Source organism: Pteropus vampyrus, unplaced genomic scaffold (assembly GCF_000151845.1).
Source record: "Pteropus vampyrus isolate Shadow unplaced genomic scaffold, Pvam_2.0 Scaffold222, whole genome shotgun sequence".
Lineage (NCBI taxonomy): Eukaryota > Metazoa > Chordata > Mammalia > Chiroptera > Pteropodidae > Pteropus > Pteropus vampyrus.
In genome coordinates, this window is record NW_011889003.1 from 602,173 (window position 1) to 621,466 (window position 19,294).

General features: G+C 34.7%; 1 protein-coding gene across 1 annotated transcript in view; it reads right to left on the reverse strand.

The window, feature by feature from the left end:
- The window catches only part of UBR5 (ubiquitin protein ligase E3 component n-recognin 5), a 126,599-nt gene that overhangs the window by 64,544 nt on the left and 42,761 nt on the right, over window positions 1–19,294 (reverse strand). The window contains exons 6-9 of the mRNA XM_011373249.2: window positions 8,678–8,867; window positions 8,330–8,489; window positions 7,581–7,730; window positions 5,581–5,792 (exon numbers count right to left, since the gene is read on the reverse strand). Coding sequence (XP_011371551.1) covers window positions 5,581–5,792; window positions 7,581–7,730; window positions 8,330–8,489; window positions 8,678–8,867 — 712 coding nt within the window. The remainder of the gene's footprint in view (window positions 1–5,580; window positions 5,793–7,580; window positions 7,731–8,329; window positions 8,490–8,677; window positions 8,868–19,294) is intronic.

The window sequence follows — 19,294 nt, forward strand, 5'->3', positions numbered from 1 at the left end:
AAATACACCATGACTTTCATGACTCTAGGCCAGTGCCTGATACATTTGGAATGCCTGTGCACCTTGGTCAACAACTACTTAACCTTCACAACACTGCTGAACTGTCACCTCCTCTGTGAAGTCTTGGCCAAATCTCTTGTGTGGTATTAGTCATTCTCCACTCTGAGCCCCGAAGCATTGTATTTTCACCTTCAGTCTACCACTGATCACACTGTAAACACATCATACTGTACTGAGTGTTTGTCTCCTCTCTCAGTTCCCTATGGAAGGGTCCATACTATAATCACCTCTACATTCCCTAAAGACAGTTTGGCACACAGCACATAGTAGCAGCACACTGATAACTGAATGAACAAATAAATCTTAATTCCAACTGCTCTGAGTAAATGCCTGCCAAAGCAGTGCAATCTTGAAGGAAGCCATTCCTATGGCAAAGCCTGGTGCACAAGGCCCTCTCAAAACGGACTTGCCTATATCCTTCAAGGGTGGGCCAACATTCCCCAAGATAAGTCCTGAATGAGCCAACTAAACCCTGAAAATTCCGAGAACTCACAAATGTAGACAGCCGGTACAACTAGCAACCAAAGAAAGATGACGGAAAAATCACCTATTGTTTCTTGCCTGCTTTAGATTTGTGCATAGAGAAATACAAAACCATCAAATACACACAAAGGAACAATATTTTCAGCTTACTCATTTAATAATGTCAGAGAAAATAATACTTTTATTGTTTTAATGAAATACTTAACAGCTGCTTCTGAACAAGTTGGGGGCCAACTGGAAAAGCAGATAGATACGCAGTTTCCCACAGGATCAGTAGTTTAGCTCTATTTAACAAAAATCAAATCATCAGAGATTAAATCTAATTAGTAAACTTGCAACTGTATGAATATGAATATACGGGTCATCAATCAAATTAGAAATTCTTCCCCAAAGAGAGAGGGAAACTGTTAAAAATATGATGGAAATTAGGTCATGGCCAAAGCTTAAGGAAAAAAAAAATCATTCAGCCCAGCAACATGAACTCCTACCGCCCACATCTGCATTTAATGATTTTTAAAAAGTTGGTCTCTTTCTATTCCTAGATTTCTCCCACAAAACTTGATTTTCACTTTTTATCTTTTAAAATTTTCCTACTATCAGCAAACACTAGTTTTCCCATTAAGTATCAGATCCAATAGCAATGTACTATGCATTGTGGTTGAAATGGATGGAATACAACTAACTACAGGTTACACTGTGCCATCTGGTCAACTGTACTTATTCACACTTCATTTCTCCTTGCCTATCTACTTTTCCATATTCTTATGCCTGACTTCTTTTCCTTTTTATGACCATTTCTCTCTGCGTTTACTTCATTGTTAAATTATATCTGTGACACACCTAGCTAACTCTTAACAAATACTTCCTGGAAACTTTCAAGTGTCAATAACAATGACAACAACAAAAAAACCCCCCACCCATCTTCCACATCTGGAACCCTGCAAGGGAAGCAATGTGACCAATGAGTTTGATAACTGGTTCCAGTATGGAAGCTGCTCCACATAGTAAGTAAGGAGCTAAATGTCCTTGGCTATTTCCTCTCAACACCATTCAAAGAAACAGAATAACACACAACTCTACTATTCAAAAGGCTGATAGGAATAAATTTTCTTATTTTCCCTGGACTATATAAAGAGATGCAGAACAGTAAGGGATTAACTGTAAAGTAACAGTACCGACTTGCTCAATTTGTTTTGTTTCTTCATCATCCACCATACAACTCTCACCAAGCTCTTCTCTGAGAGTTTACTGAAAGGAAAAGATGCGTGCATCCTTCAAATAGAAACGGCTTGTTTTGTGATACGGCACAAAACGATGTTTTTACGTTCAGCTTCAGCAGATTTACTTAGCATTATTTCCATGCAATTTTTCTCCCTCCTTTCCCTTTAACATTCTACTTTTAAAAGTCTCTGTTACTACTGTAATTGCATTTTTTTCTCTTATAAGTCACTTTAGATTCTTGTTGGAAGTGGGTTGGTATAAATACATATATAGTTACAATTTACATGTACACATTCAGCAACACAGAACTAAATTTGTAGTCTGAGAAAACTGCAAAAATGACTGAGAAGTGAAAATGGAGCCATATTAAATAATCACCTAATTAAAAGATTTCATCTTCTCATTGAAATAACTGAATTGTCGAAGCTACTTCCAGATATATAAAGTACAATAAATAAGCAAAGAGAGGGAGGGATGGGAATGGAGGAGAGAGAAGTGCTGGGGGAGGGTTGATTACGGGAAGGGAGGAGACAGCATTATAAAAAATGTTGATATTTTTGGTAAAACTATTCAGAAACCAGAATAAACTTGGCTAGTTTACACACCAGGAACTAGGACTTAAAGGTACAGACTGATGCACTCCCTCCACTCCTTACTGTGTCCATATAGACTGCCCTTTTATTTCCTATATGCTAAATTATCACTGTAATGAGATGTTTCCATTACCTGTATTCTAGTCCAGTCAGACGAAGGTCTATACCTCTTTCAGCCTGTGCCCAATTCTAGCAGAGAAACTGGCACACAAAATACCATTGCCACATAGAACTATCGGGAATACCCCAACCCACTGGGGTCTCTCGCCCTTCCATGATGTGCAAAAACTGCCTGCTGTCTTTGGAGAACGGGACCCTGCAGGTATCTTACTCTTTACGTTTTACTTTTACTAACTTATTTAATTTTCATAACAATCCCATAAGGTAAAAACCATTATTATCCTCATCTTATAGAGAAGAGGACAAAGGCCCAGGGAGGTTACAGAATGGAAGGCCACACAGCTAGTAAGTGGCAGAGCCAGGATGTGAACTCCAGCAGTCTGGCTCCAGAGTCTACACTCTTAGTAATCACTCCACATGGCCTCTGGCAACTCCCCAAAGCCCTTTCTACCTAATTCTAGCACAGTACTTACTTGAAAGTATTTAATATCATTTCTCTGCCTTCCTACAAAATTCTCACCCTAACACCTAAGCAAAAGACTTATTAACACATGGTAATGCATTTAATCAAGGCCACTAAATTAACACTGAATTACCCTCACCTCTGTCTTCATGGAGCTTCCAACATCCCTACGGTAAATTTTAATTATGCTTTTATACTAGTTTTGACATTTAACTCAAAGAATAATTCATGGAAATACTTAAAGTTTAAGGTTACTTCAAATATTTTCACTTCAAGATTATACTGTAAAGCCTTAAAGAAAAGAGAACATTCTACCGTTAAAGGAGGTTTATTAGCCTACAAAATGGTAAAATTTTGAAGAAGTGGCTGTTCTTCTACATGGGTGATGGGAAAGTCAGTACTAATCCAGGTCACATACCAATGCAAGTTCTCATGCAACCTAATAAAAGGAAGAATGAAAAATACTATGAATGCTAACCAAACTTACAATAAAATATTAAAAATATTGATTAGGTCATTTCTGAAATTAAGCCGGGATGCATATGATGCATATTTTTACCACAGAGAGAAAGAAACACACACACTCCTTCCAAGTATGCATGCTGACACATCTATCTTCCTGCATTCTCCACCTACCTTTCCACCCTCTATTAGCCTTACCCCCAAACCTTCTACTCTTCAGAGATCACTGCCCCCAATTTTGGAGGACTAACACGGTCCTACATATTACCTGTTTCCTCATGCGGTATTTATCCTATGCCCTATAGAACAGTTTTGCATGTCGCCCTAAAGTTACCTGAAGGCAAGGTCTTTTTACCCTTTAATAACTCTGCATTCTCTTCCTGAATGTAGCATTCAGCCCTGCAAACAAGCATCCACTAGTATTTATTGATAACTGATAATGTTTAATGGTTTAATTAGGCTTACACTGATTTGTCCCTGAATTAAAATTTTTGATGTCTAAATTTCAATCATAAGCTAATAAAAAGGGATTCTTTTTCAATGACATTTTAAGTTGGGTTTAATAGGGGAAAAAAGGTATAGTTAGGATATACTTTGTTTCACATACTGCTGTTCCTCCTTCAAAGTCTAAACAAACCAGGGAAAAAACACACTAAGTAAGGTACTTACTGTACAGTGTTAAGATTTCACGATGCACTTAGTAACTGTCTCTGAAAACAAGCTGCACCTAAAAACATGTCTATCAGTAAAGGGAAAAATACTGGCTAAATCTAACAGAGGGTATACTGGCCAGAAAAAAAGCTTGCTAAACTTGTACTGTTCAAAACACTTCCATTAATCCAAAAATCACACATGATAAAGAAGCCTAGACTAATACATATGCGATGTCACTACTAAAACAAGATTCTTAAGTCCTTTGCAACTTCCTGACAATATGAGGTAGACAAAGTCCTGGTATGATCCAGGCAAGAGAAATAGAAAACACAGAACAATGCACTAAACAAAAGAAAAGGCCCAATGTTAAGTTTAAATGGCGTTCTACCACATGGAGTGAAAGTAAAACTTGAGAAGTTTCTAGTTTTATGGAAATAAGTGAATTCAGTTCAGGGAAAGTATGTCAGCTGCCAAAGAAAACAATAACCTTTTGCTTACAAAGAGACTGATTAAAATTCATTTTCTCTCCTGCATTCAAGTTTTCTACATGAGTTGAATGCACAGGAAAATAAATGAACTACATCAAGATTCACAATAACTATAAAAATAAATATTCAGAAAGTTAGATAATATTTTCCTTTAATATCCCAAATTCAAATTCAAAGAAAGAAAAGAAATCCCTATCAGAATTTCCTTATCTGCTAGAGATTAACCTCAAAGTTCTCATGTTCTTTTACTTTACTTCTCCTTAGGAAAATTTCCTACCCAACTGGCTTTGGAAATAAGAAGAAAGAAGCACTCCAGATAAAAGAGGTGATAAACATGCCTTCTTGTATAGGACCCTCCGAAGATGAATTTCCTATCACTTAAGGACAATGAAACCTAAACACCATCAACAGGATGCACCAACTCTGTTTCACTTCTGACAGTGATGAATTTTTAAAGATTCAAATCATCTTAAATCCTGAATGCTTTCTAGAACCCAGTCATCATACTTCTCAAGATGCAGAGCAGAACTGCCTCAGTCCATTCCTGTTCAGCCTGTTTTGTCTCTCACAGCATTTAGAGCAAAAGGGCCTACTAGAATTCACTGCTATCAGAAAGGAAAGCTAACTAATCAAAGAAACACAGATCCCTAATCTCTGATCTGCATGCTTGCCCTGCAAAAACTGGGGTCCACGTGACATTACAAAACAAATCCTACTAGAGCTATACCATTAGTTACTGGTATAATTATCACCAGAAAAAAAAATGCTGAAACAGAATGCGGATGTATTATCTGGAACTACCATTCTGATTTCTGACCTCACTAATATTACTCATGTAATGTCAAATAAAGATGACCTACTTATATTTTAAACAAAACAAAAATGTCACTTTATGTCTGTGTAGTTTTTCTTTTCTTATAATGGTAGTACAAAAATCTGAAATAAAGCAAGCTCTTTTGGGAGGCAGGGGTGGAGGGAGGGAGGGTATTGCCAGGAATCTATTTAAATGGAAAGGGTGGAGATTTTTTCCAAATACCTTATCAGGCCACCACTGCAAATCTTCTCCTAGAGATACTGGACTTTGAACAGGTGTATTCTTCTTATCCAGGTTTGGCTCTCCTTCCTTGCTGGTAGAGCCCCTTTCATTATCAAATGAGGCTCCATCAAGCCACCTTCGTTCACGTAAACGTAAAACGGATTCACGTTCACGCAACAGTTCAGAGTCTCTCTCTAAGGGAAGAAGGAGAACTGGTATGCAATTGGGTCACACCAGTGGGATAAAAGTAAGCCACTCTCTAGTAAAGACCCTTCAGGATGCAACTAACAGCAGTTTATCTACTCACAAAAACTTAATGTAAATGTATGTCTAATAAGCCTGACATGCAACATTCAAAACATTAACTCTTTCAAGTGAATGTATGAAAGTTATAAACTAGTATTTTTAAGAACTATGTAGAGGCAAACTTTTCTGAATTGCAACTACATTATTTTAGAGCGGAATTACTTTATCTTAAACTGGACTCGATTTTTTTCAGTGGAGTTTAAAATATTTGGCTTTCATTAAAAATGTTTACCTTAACTTTTTAATTTATTTCTTAGAAAATGTGCATAAATGAGAATTTCAACACATTAAGATACATATGTAAACCAAAAAAGTATTTGTTAGACCATCTTCAGTTATTTACAAAAAAAAAAAAAAAAGCAACCTTGCACACACAAGAAGAAAATCTGAAATGGTTAAAATACAAATCCATTAACTATAAAACTTTCAATAATCCAAGCCCTTGTTTAAAAGTAATTTTATAGGCTAGATTTTTATGTGTAAATTTTATTTAAAAATTTTTGAGACACTAGACAGGCTTTTAAATTTTTTTTTAAAGAATCTTTATAGAAAGACTTTCTTACAAAAATTCTTCACCTGCAATTGGCTATAAAGTCTCTAAAGCCATTTTTTTTTCCAGTTTGTGTATATATTATTTTTTAAAACAGATAATCAAAATAAACTTTCTAAGATTTGGATAAGAAGGATTAAAAACAGTATTAAGTGGAACCATATGAAATTGCCATCAATACAGGTCAAAAATAGTGTCAGCAATTTCATAGAGTTCAAACTAAAAGTAATGCCTACATAGAATGACCTAGGGAAAAGCAAAATGGAGAAATTATCTGTTAGGTACTAAATATTTGAAAATGGAATACTTGATACATTTAAGGCAGTAAAGTATGCATTTATTTTTTAAAAATTTAAAGCTATCACATTATAAGTTTTGTACGTTAAAAAAACCATAGGTTGTTTTAAAACTGTGCTTATAAGTACCCTAGGTATCTGGCAGAAAGATCTTAATATAATATGGCACCTTTTCCAGTTTACTAATGATCAGTATATAACACAGCTGATTCTCATCTGTTATCTGAATCAAGCAGTTTTACATTCTGTAAAGTAAAAGCATTGACTTAAAATTAAAACGCAAGCTAAATCTATACCAACATATACTGAGAAAGTCTTATATTTATATGATCACAAAATCTTGTTTCTTACCTCTACTCTGTACTATATCTTTTAAGAATGTCAAACTTTTGAAATTAGCATTTTAATAAGCTAAACATTTCTATATATTTATTATTGGCCACTTGAAGTCTAAGTTTTTTCATTTTCACTCTTCCATCTAACCAGAAATTTAAAATGAACAGAAAAATCAACTTTATTTTAATCAAATAAACTAAAGAGACTTGTTTTCTGAATGCTGCATGTCACTGTAAAGTAGAATTCTGCTTTTAGTTCAGAATCCATATTCCTAATTAAAAATACAATTAGGTAGTCGTAACCCTTGATGAGTATTCTATAATGTAGGTAAGATCACCTCTGAAGTATCGTGGCTCTTCAAAATCAAAAATAATTAGTTTTAATGCCAAAGCATCCAAAAACACTAATAAGTAATGATTTCATCGACTGTAATTTTTAAAGTTCAAATACAGTGGATTTTACCACTATCTCTCCATACGGCCAATAATCACAAGAAATAAATGCAAAATTACCTCGAGATGAGCCTAGCCTGGAAAGTGATGAACGGCGAAATGAAGGGTAACCAAAATAGCTAATGTCTTCAGAAAACATGGCATCTGCATCAATAATGACACTTGGGTGGGCAGAATGAATATCAGCATCAAGAAGAGACATAAGATCCTCTATAAACAGAAACAAATATAAATGAAGCAGATATAGAGAAAACATCTACAGACCACTGAAGAATCTCTGAAAATTAAAACATTAAAATCAGGGACTGACTGACATAACCTGAGGAAAAAAGCAATAACTACCTAGGAAATGAAGTTAATGTTCTTAACAAAGATTTTAAGGAACATCGAATGCATGACTGCTACTTGGGCTACCTACTAAATAATCACAAGAAAATAAGATCTCTATTTAAGATACCTGTGACATCGTAGAGCTAACACAGTCAAATCTAAATGCACTTCACTTATTACATATTCAGTAATAAAGGCATCAAAAAGCTACATTCCAGAGTCACCTGTCAGCCAGTGATAAAGCCATGCCTACACATTCATGTCTTTGAGACCAAACACAAGTGCACTGAGCAAAAACATGGCCCCATTTTCCCTTTAAAAAAAAAATTATAATTAAATCAAACACTACAGTGAGAAATATCTACCACCTTGGAAAGAACAGTCAGAAAATCCATTGTACTTTAATATTCCATTTCCCAGTCAAAAAAAATAAATCTCTTCCTCTAGAGAAGAGAAAACCATAATGGTAATCCACCAACCTCCAGGCAAGTAAGATTCACTGGCTGTATCATCCCCATCATCTCCGTCTTCATCATCTCGGCTAAGTAAATTATTTACAGCAAGGTTTACATCAAGATTTGTTCGCTGAAGTTCCCGAATAATGACACTTCTGGATTTGCCTTGTAAAACGACTTGGGCCTGAAATTAAAAATTCAAAAGAATACTCTGCTAATTCTCGTTTGATTAAATTCTTTATCAAAATCAGCTTTCTACGATCAATATAGAAAAAAAGTATTTCACAATTCTTGAGTCATGACTAAGCCCACTATATTCAGTTAAGCCTTACCTTGTCTTGTCTTATGTTAAATGTTCTACAAGATCCTTACCTGTGAAATCAGCTCCTCGGGAATGACAGACGCTGGAATAACAGGCTGGGGCTGACTGCCCAAAAGCCCAGACCCTCGATCCCGTCCTGTCCGAATCACTCGCGTCTGCCGACGGGAATCTCGAGCTCCAGCTGACGACCTACCAGAGGAGCCTCCTCCACTTCCGCCTACTCCAGAACTCCAGCGACTTCTAAATATTGAAGAATTTATAGAATTAGCATTTCATAGCACCATTCTGAAAAAATCCCTTGGGATATATTTTCATTCTCTAAAGCTAAAATAAAGCTATTTGTCAAACCGACATAATATATAGTATTTTGAGGTAATAGGTATAAGGTAATAGAACTAAACTTTAAAAATAACACTTCCAATTTTTTAGAAATGCTTACATATAAATTTGCTTTTTAGAAAGATAAATACACTTTTGCATCTTTTAAAATAATTTTTTAAAGATCCACATACAAGCATTTCCAGTCCAACTCTAAAATGAGTTTTAAAACACAGCTTGCCTTTGACGCCCCAGAAGATGATATAATTACTAATACTCTGTTATTGCATAAAAAATAAAATTCAGAATTTAGGACTCAAGGTGCTTTGCATGGAATAAAAAATTCATTTTCAAAGATAAGAGTTCATTAATATTTAACATTTTAAGCACCCTGACCAAAGGGAAGCTACCTATTTAAAAAATTCATTAATTTTTTCTTAAGTTTGAGAAAACTTAAGAAAGGGTATGACATCCACATCTTCACTTATTGCTCCAAACGTGAGAACTGAGAATCTTCAAATTAAACTAGATAACTGTAAAGCAACTTCTTTTCTGTATTCAATCAGATCTTAGAAAAAGGGTCACACAAATCACATTAGCCTTTTACATTATGACAGTGACGGTTCTCTTTAAAATGAATTTAATACTTAATTCTAGAGAGGTACTTTCCTCCCACCTCCTCCTCTTCACTGCATTCACCTAAGACTGAAACCTTCCACCACCCACTGCAAACAGATTAAGTTTAAATTTGATTTCCCAAGCCTTTTTTTCTCTTAAAAATGCATGAATATATTAACAAGTAACAATTCTCAAGTCAATATACTACAAACTTCTTGGTCTCTCTTCTCATTTGATTGGAAAGCCCAATCTTTTCTAAACAAACAAAAACTTTTTAAAGTTTCTTCAGTAAAATGAAATAAATAAATTTTTTTCAGAAAACCTGGTGTCATCTTTTGAAGGCTTCTACACCAGTTATTGCACTCTATGAATTTATGTTAATGCACTGTCTGTATCTACAGGCTAACAACTGCCCAAGATAATTTTAAAGAAAAACAATTACTGTGTATTCTTAGGGCTGCAGTATGAAACATCACTTAATTTTAGCTATGTAGTGGTAAAGAACCATTCAAAGACCAAAAGAAAAACAAAAGGGCATTAAAAGTACATTACATAACAAAAAGGAAATTTAGAAAACAATTCTAACTACCGTAACATCAATAATAATAAATACCTAGGAGTAAACATCACCAAGGAGGTGAAAGACCTATACATTGAAAACTACCAAACACAGCTGAAAGAAATTAATGAAGACACAAATAAATGAAAACACATCCTGTGTTTGTGGATCGAAAGACTTAATACTGCTAAGATGTCTATACTACTCAAAGCAGTCTCCAAGTTCATCACAATCCCTATCAAAATCCCAATGGCATTTTTTACAAAAGTAAAAAAATTCATCCTAAAATTCACATGGAATCTCAAGACACCCAGAATTACCAATACAATTTGAAAAAGGTCAAAAAAGAAAATTGGAGGACTCACACTTTGTGAGTTCAAAATATTATTATAAAGCTACTGTAATTAAAATAGCATGGTACTGGCATAAAGACAAATGCACCAAATGAATGGTACAGACAGCCCAGAAATAAACTCTCGCGTATATATATGGTGAAATGATCTTTGACAAGGATACCAAAACCACTCAATGAAGAAAGGACAGTGCCAGGGAAAACCGGATGGCCATATGCAAAAGAATGACAGTGGACCCTTACCTTAGACCATATACAAAAATAAATTCAAAATGAAAATAAAGACATAAGCATAAGACCTAACACTATAAAATTCCTAGAAGAAAACACAGAGGAAAAGCTTCATGACAGCAGACTTGGCAATGGTCTCTTGGATATGACACCAAAAGCACAGACAGTAAAAGCAAAAACAGACAAACAGAACTACATCAAACCTGAAAACTTTTACGCCTCACAGGACATAAGAGATTGAAAAGGCAACCTATGGAATGTGAGAAAATATTTGCAAATCAGACATCTGATAAGGGGTTAATATCCAGAACATTTAAAGAGCTCCTACACCGGACAACAAAAAGTCCAATAACCCGACTAAAAGGACATGAACAGACATTTCTCCAAAGGTGATACACAAATGGCCAAGCATATAAAGATACATAATGCCATTAACTATCAGAGAAATGCAAGTCGAAACCCCAGTAAGATATCACTTCATACCCATTTGAATGGCTACTATAAAAAAAATAATAAATTACAAGTATTGGCAAGGACATGTACAAATTAGAACCCTCATGCACTGTTGGTGGGATAGTAAAATGGTACAATGCCATGAACACAATGTAGAGATTCCTCAAAAATAAAAAATAAAAAATAGAACTATCATATGACCCAGCAATCCCACTTCTGGATATACACGCCAAAGAATTAAAAGCAGGGTCCTGAAGAGATATTTGCACACCTATGTTGAATAGCAGCACTATTCGCAACAGCTAAGAGGTGGAAGCAACCTAAATGTCCATCAAAGGATGAATGGATAAACAAAATGTGGTACATACAAACATTAGAATACTAGCCTTAAAAAAGAAGGAAATCCTGTCACATGCTATAACATGGATGAACCCTAAGTAAAATCAGCAAGTCACAAAAATACAAATACTGTATTACTCCTGGTATATAAAGTAACTAAAGTAGTCAAATTCATAGAAACAGAAAGTAGAATGGTGGTTGCCAAAGGCTAGGGAAAGGCAGTAAATGGGAGCTGTTTAACAAAGTTTCAGTTTTGCATGACGAAAAAGTTATGTAGATCTGTTAATACTACTGAACTGTACACTTAAAATGGTTAAGATAGTAAATTTTATGTTACGTGTGTTTTAGGAAGATTTTTTAAAAATAGTCATGTTATCAAAGAAGGATATTCTAGAAAGTGGAATGTTTTCAAGTTATGTGCACTGTGACAATCATGCAACTGAAAATAACATAGGATCAATGAAACAAACAGGTATTCAAATCCAATATTAAATCAGTATTTCTACGTCATGGTTTCCTATAAGTTGTTAAAACTAAGTCAGGCAGAACTACTCTTGGAATTTTTAAACATTCAAGAGCTACATTTATTATTTCATCTTGAAAACAGGAAGAACCACACTAAAGGGTCTTAAAAAGATATAATTATGGTGACTGTATGTCCTACTTTGCCTGAGATTGCGCTGGTTTAAGTCTACTATCTGATCCTAGTTACTAATTTCATTCCAAAATGTCCCAGTTTGGACAATAAATTATTTGGCCAACACAGACATAAGGGATGACATATTTTCGCAAAGGAATGCATACCATTTTCCCCCCATCCAAGTACGCATCCACCCCCGGGCAGGCCTCACAGGTATCACAAACTCAAATCTCCATGAGGGATAGACAGATTACATAATTAAGAGAAGTCAACAGGGAAGAGTGAAGAATATCAGCCTATCTAAAACATTCAAATTCACTGCCCGATCACTCCATCAAAACACAAACAGCTGCCAATTTGCAATCTTTGCTACAACAAACCTTCAACTGATGTTAGGTGAAAGACAAATGTCAAAATATCTCTGGCTTGCTTGTTAACCTGACAGCTACCATGGCGGATACCATGTTTCCCCACTTACACCCACTGTGCCAGGTTTCTTCTATCAGAATCCAAACTACCTACCAGCTCCCTACCTCATTTCCTCCTCAACAGTCCTCTAACCAGCTTGCTTTCTAGAGAAAGAGTAATGTGTCGAGCTAATATACACTAATAGAAGTTTATGGGCGGTCACAAAAGACAATACTGAAATCAGTGATTTTCTAAATTTATAATTAGTCATACAATTTTTAATCTTAAACTCAAAGATACTGGGAACACCATTTTCTACTATCTGTACTTTGCTTATCAAATTAATCCTACAATTTTGATCTCATTATATACAGTATGCAAGGTAGGAGAATGACTTGAAATCAAGTGAGGAAATCACACCCAGTATGAAATTAGTCCACAGTTTGCAAACTTATAACCCGTGAGGCAAGTCTTGTCCATATACCTAGTTGGTTGGTTACTTAATTTAAAAAGTACATACATTGTCAAAAGTAAGGAAAGTCTGAGAAACTGTCACAATCAAGAGGAACCTAAGGAGAAATGATGACTAAGTATAATGGGGTATCCTGGATGGGATCCTGGAACACAAAAAGGACATTAGGAAAAAACTTCAATTAATAACAATGTATTAGTACGTATTAATTGCAAAAAAAAAAAAATGTACCATGCTAATGTTAGACGTTAATAACAGTAGAAACCAGGTGTGGGGCATATGAGAACTCTCGGTACTAGTTTTGTAATTTTTCTATCAATCTAAAACTGTTCTAAAATGAAAAATTTATTTCAAATAATAGATACAGTCACAGATGCGTGCACACACACTACTTATATGTATGACTGGCATCTGTGGTCCTGTATATATATGTTTATTTATTTCTATGAAAATATTAATTAGTTCCAACATTTAAATCAGGGATTTCACATAAAAATGCAGGTTTGAAGCTCTTCTTAGGATAAAACAAGGGAGGAAGGAGGGCACGGAGGTATGCATTTGGCATCAGTGACCCTTGTATTCTCCTATGGTAATAATTAGATGATCAGCTGCCTCCTTTAAAAAATGGGGTAGCCACACTACCTACTATCTTACCCACCTAGCCAGCTTCAACTATTTAAATTCCAATGATCTGCTTGTCTTTACATTTCAAATCCTATACTAATTAGCTAAGATTAAATTTCAAAAGAAATATGGTAGTTCAAACCAATGAAAGCAACTTATACCTGTCATCTATTAAGTCCAGTGACAACAAATAACAAAGAGACTTTAGATACTAAGATCTTCATTTCAAACTTACTATTGAACACAAATTTTCTCTTTACCCAATAAATTTGATGTTCTTATCCCTTAACCTGGTTTGAAATGAGTTTAACAAAAATACCTAGGAGATTTCTGAACTATCTCCCAGGACAAATTTGAGTAATTATGAAAGGGATAAAAGAGCAGCAGTTAGAAATCTTTAACACACAAACCTGTCAATTAGTAAAAACGCCACAGGGAAAAATGTTAAAAGTCCCATACATTTTGATTGCTACGCATTCCTAAGAATGATCAGTCAAAATAAATGATCAATTCCCAATGATCCATGCTAATAGGGAAAAAAAAGTACCGATTACCCAAAATCTTTCCAATGCAGCTCTCAAATACAGAGACCACTCAAAAAACATTCTCTGATTCGCAACACCTCTCTGAACTCAACGGGAGCAAGCTAGGAATGTGAAGAAAGAGGGTAGAAAACACAGTCTGTGAGGATGACCTCTGTCCTATCTGACTGCATCTGGTAAATCTGTGGGTCAGAATCCCCTTTAAGGACTTGAAATCTGCCTGTCCTAGATCCTCTATTACATGTAATAAATTGCAAACTTCTTTTAAGTTTATTGTAATCAGAACAGAATGGAAAAGAAAACAACACTATACAACTCAAGGGAAAATTATTATGAAAGAAAACATTTTTGACTCTATACACATCTCTTGATTTACGAAATAAACTTGATCACAATTTCACCATCAACAAACTGAAAAGAATTTTCATAGGGTTCAAAAGAAATACTTAGCCTTTAAGTGTTTATACTTTCTGGGCATCTACAAGGCCAGGGAGAGCTAAGCGATGACCAGCAATGACTTGTCAGTGAGCACTGTGACATTTTTCAATACTGTAATAATGAACTCAATGCAAAAGTTTACAGGGTTTGTAAAAGAGAGAGAGAACGAGGGAGGAAAGAAGGGAGAGAAACATGGGTATGAAAAGACATGTGGGCAAAGATGGATAAGGGAGACTCAAAAATTATTGATGCTCTATGTATCTCAAAGTCTTAAAATTAGCCCTAATCTTCTTTGGAGTAGGTCTACAGAGATTTTATTCAAGCTCAAATGCACTATATTATCGTATTTGTTGCACATTTTATTAGGCAAGTCATGCAACTCCACTGCTCTATTTGAGTCATTCTGTCATACAGTCTATTATAAGTGGCTATATCCAAGCTTTATTTATGATAAGAGGATTCTAATCTAGGACAATTTGAGCAACATAATAAATAACAGTAATGGATTATTAACTATAAAATAAAATATCCATGAGACCATAACGATATAAGTAACAAAAGAGAAACAGAATACAACAGAATAGGATAGAATAGAACAGAACAGAATAGACTAGAATAAAAAAGAAATGAGTAAAAGGAAAGTTCGTCCACAGTTGAATTCCAATTAATAAGTGTAAAAGAAATGGTGAATATTTTTTTAAATCATTATTTGTCCAACATCACAGAAATAATTAAGGCAAAAAAATCATCAGTGAATGCTAAATTCAAGCATAAAAATAAGATATTTACATAGTCACAAACTATCTCCCCCCAAAATACATATTAATTACAAAGGGGAAAACAGTAACTTTATAGTTGAGAAAACTGGCGAACACTACCTTAACTAAGTGATCGGGGTAAATAAACCTCATCACCAGTAATGAGACATGTAAACATCATGTGCCTCCTGACAGGATGCACTGAGAAGGGCACATCATCACTTCTGTGGTATTCTTGTCCAAAACGCATCACCTGCAATCCCAAATTACCAGCAAGTAATTTTGTGGATAACAACAACCTGATTCTAAAGTTTATGGGGAGAGGAAAAAGACCCAGAAGAGCCAACACAACATTAAAGAAAAACAAAGTTGAGGACTAATGCTACCCAACTTCAAGACTTACTATAAAGATACAGTAATCAAGTCAGTGCGCTACTGGAGAAAAAACAGACAAAAAGACCAATGAACAAAACAGAAAGCCCATTTAAAAATAAATCCCATAAATATAGTCAACTAATCTTTAGCAAAGGGAATATAGTGGAGCAAAGATAGCTTCTTAAATAATGCTGGAATAACTGAACATTCAAATGCAAAAAAAGAATATAGAAACAGACTTGACACTCTTCACAAAAATTAACTCGAAATGGATAATAGACCCAAATGTAAACTGCGAAACTATAAAACTCCTAGAAGATTACACAGAAGAAAATCTAGACATCCATGGGCTTGGCAATGACTTTTTATTAGATATGACACCAAAGGCATAATGAAATAAATAACTGATAAATGGACTATATTAACATGAAAAACTTCTGTTCTTTAAAACACTGTCAAGAGAATGAAAAGCCAAGCCACGAACTGGGAGAAAATATCTGCAAAAGACATATCTGACAAAAAATTTTATCCAAAATATACAAAGAACTTTTAAAACAACTCGATTAAAAATTGGGCCAAAGACTTTAACAGACACCTTACCAAAAAAGATATACAGATGGCAAGTAAGCATATGAAAATATGCTCTACATCACATCATCAGGAAAATGCAATTTAAAACAATGAGACATCACTACAGACCTATTAGAATGACCAAAATCCAGAACACTGACATTACCAAATGCTGGTGATGAGGTGGAGTAATAGGAATTCTCACTCACTGCTGGTGGGAATACAAAATGATACAGCTACTTTGAAAAACAGTTTGCCAGTTTCTTACAAAATTAAACATACTCAACATATGATCCAGCAATTGTGCTCCTTGGTATTTATTCAAAGGAGTTGAAAACTTATGTCTACACAAAACCTTGCACACGATGTGAATAGCAGTTTTATTTATAATTGCTGAAACTCAGAAGCAACCAAGATGTCCTCCAGTAAGTGAATGAATAAATAGTTGTACGTCCAGACAAAGGACCATTATTCAGCACTAAAAAGAAATGAGCTATCAAGCCAAGAAAAGACATGAAAGAACCTTAAATGCACATTAAATGCACAGTGAAAGAAGCCAATCTGGAAAGGCTACATACTGTATGATTCCAACCACATGACATTCTGGAAAAGATAAAACTATGGACACAATAAAAATATCAGTGGTTGCCAGGGATTAGAGGGGAGGGTGGGATAAACAGGCAGAGCAGAGAGGATTTTTTGGATAAACTACTCTATATACTATAATGAAGGATGCATGTCATATTAAATTTGTCCAAAGCACAGAATGTATAATACCTAGAGTGAAACCTAATATAAACTATGGACTCTGAATGATAATGATGTATCCATACAATTATAACAAATGGACCACTGTGGTGGGGGATATTGCAAAGAGACTATGTACATGCGTGGGGACAGGGAGTATATGGGAAAACTCTGTACCTTCCTCTCATTTTCGTTGTGAACCTGAAAACTGCTCTAAAAAAAAAAAATACTTTAAAAAAATGCATCATCAAGAGCAGAATAGTAAATAGTTTATTAGGCTTTGTGGGCTAACCAATCTTTATAGTGACTACTCATCTCTGCCACCTTAGCACAAAAGCAGCCACAGATAGTAAGTAAAATATCAAGCGTGACTGTGTTTCAATAAAAACAGGAGGGGCCAGACAAGCCTGAAGACTGTAGTTTGCTGACCCTTCAACCAAGAAATTTTTATCTTCAAAGAGGGTATAGCTTGACAAAATATGATACATAAGAGTTATTCTTTCTTAAATAAATATAATCAAACATTTTCCAGGTTTTTCAAATTAAATGGAAATTTCATTTATTATATATTATTTTTAGAATTATTATAAACTGTTCTTATGTTAGTGTTTTGCATAGGACTATTAAAAGGAGATTCATAACATTTCAATAAAGACCAGAGCTATGTTTCCTATTAATAGTTCTAGCAGAGAATGAGCTAAAGGATGCACTCAACTAAATGGCGTTCCTCTGACCTCAAAATAAACTGGTCCACTAAAAACAAAAAAGGAAAGAAAGTAACCATTTTGGAATCTCAATTTTCATATCTAATGTCACTTAAAAATTTAGTCTCAAAGAAAAAAAAAAATTTTTAAACCTTTCTTTTTTCTCTTTATTATTTCCAACAATTTAAATTGCTTCTAGTTATATTTCTCTGATCAGCTCTTGAACACACATGCCGACCTAACTGATTTGGCATTATCAAATTATTAATTCAGTAGCTTCAAGAAAATCGGACTATTCAAGAATCAATACATAAAATGAATAAAATCATCTGGGTTGAAATTTGTATATATCTTTAGTTTGACAGTATATCAACTTTAGATAAAATGGAAGAATTGAATATCTAGTTTGATAGACATTTTATAAATAATTTAAAAAGTAAAAATAAGGTACAAACTTCCAGTTAAATAAACAAGTAATGAGGATGTAATGTACAGCATGGTGACTATAATTAATATTACTGTATTGAATATTTGAAAGTTGCTAAGAGAGTATATCTTAAAAGTTCTCATCACAAGTAAAATAATTTATTTTCTACACATGCTAACAGATGTTAACTAGACTTATTGTGATCATTTCACAATATATACAGGAATATCTCAGTTTATTGTGCTTTGCTTTGAGCTTCACAGATATTTCATATTTTACAAACTGAAGGATTTGTGGTAATCCTGTGCTGAAAAGTCTATTGGCATCACGTTTCCAATAGTATTTGCTCATTTCATATCTTACATTTTGGTAATTCTCGCAATATTTCAAACTTTTTCAACATGATTACATCTGTTATGGTGACTTGTAATCAGTGACCCTTGATACTACTATTGTAATTGTGAGGCACCATGAATCCACACCCAAATCCACACCCATGTAATATAAGACAGCGAACTTAACTTAAACATATTGTGTATGTTCTGACTGCTCCACCAACCAGACGTCCCCCCATATTCCACCCTCTCCTAGGGTCTCCCTATTCCCTGAGATGCAATAATAATGAAATCAGGCCAATTAAGTGTTCAAGTGAAAGGAAGAGTTGCATGTCTCTCACTTTAAATCAAAAGCTAGAAATGATTAAGCTTAGTGAAGAACGCATGCTGAAAGCCAAGACAGGCAGAAAGCTAGGCCTCGGAAAGGTTCTTGAAGGAAATTAAAAGTGCTACTACAGTGACCACACTAATGATAAGAAAGCAAATAGCCTTATTGCTGATATGGAGAAAGTTTTAGTGGTCTGGATAGAAGATCAAACCATCCACAATATTCCCTTAAGCCAAAGCCTAATCCAGAGCAAAGCCATCTCTCTTCAATTCTATGAAGGCTGAGAAAGGTAAGAAAGCTGCAGAAGCAAAGTGTGAAGCTAAGAGATGTTGGTTCATGAGATTTAAGGAAAGAAACTGCCTCCATAACAGAAAAATGAAAGGTACAGCAGCAAATGCTGATGTAGAAGCTACTGCAAGTTATCCAGAA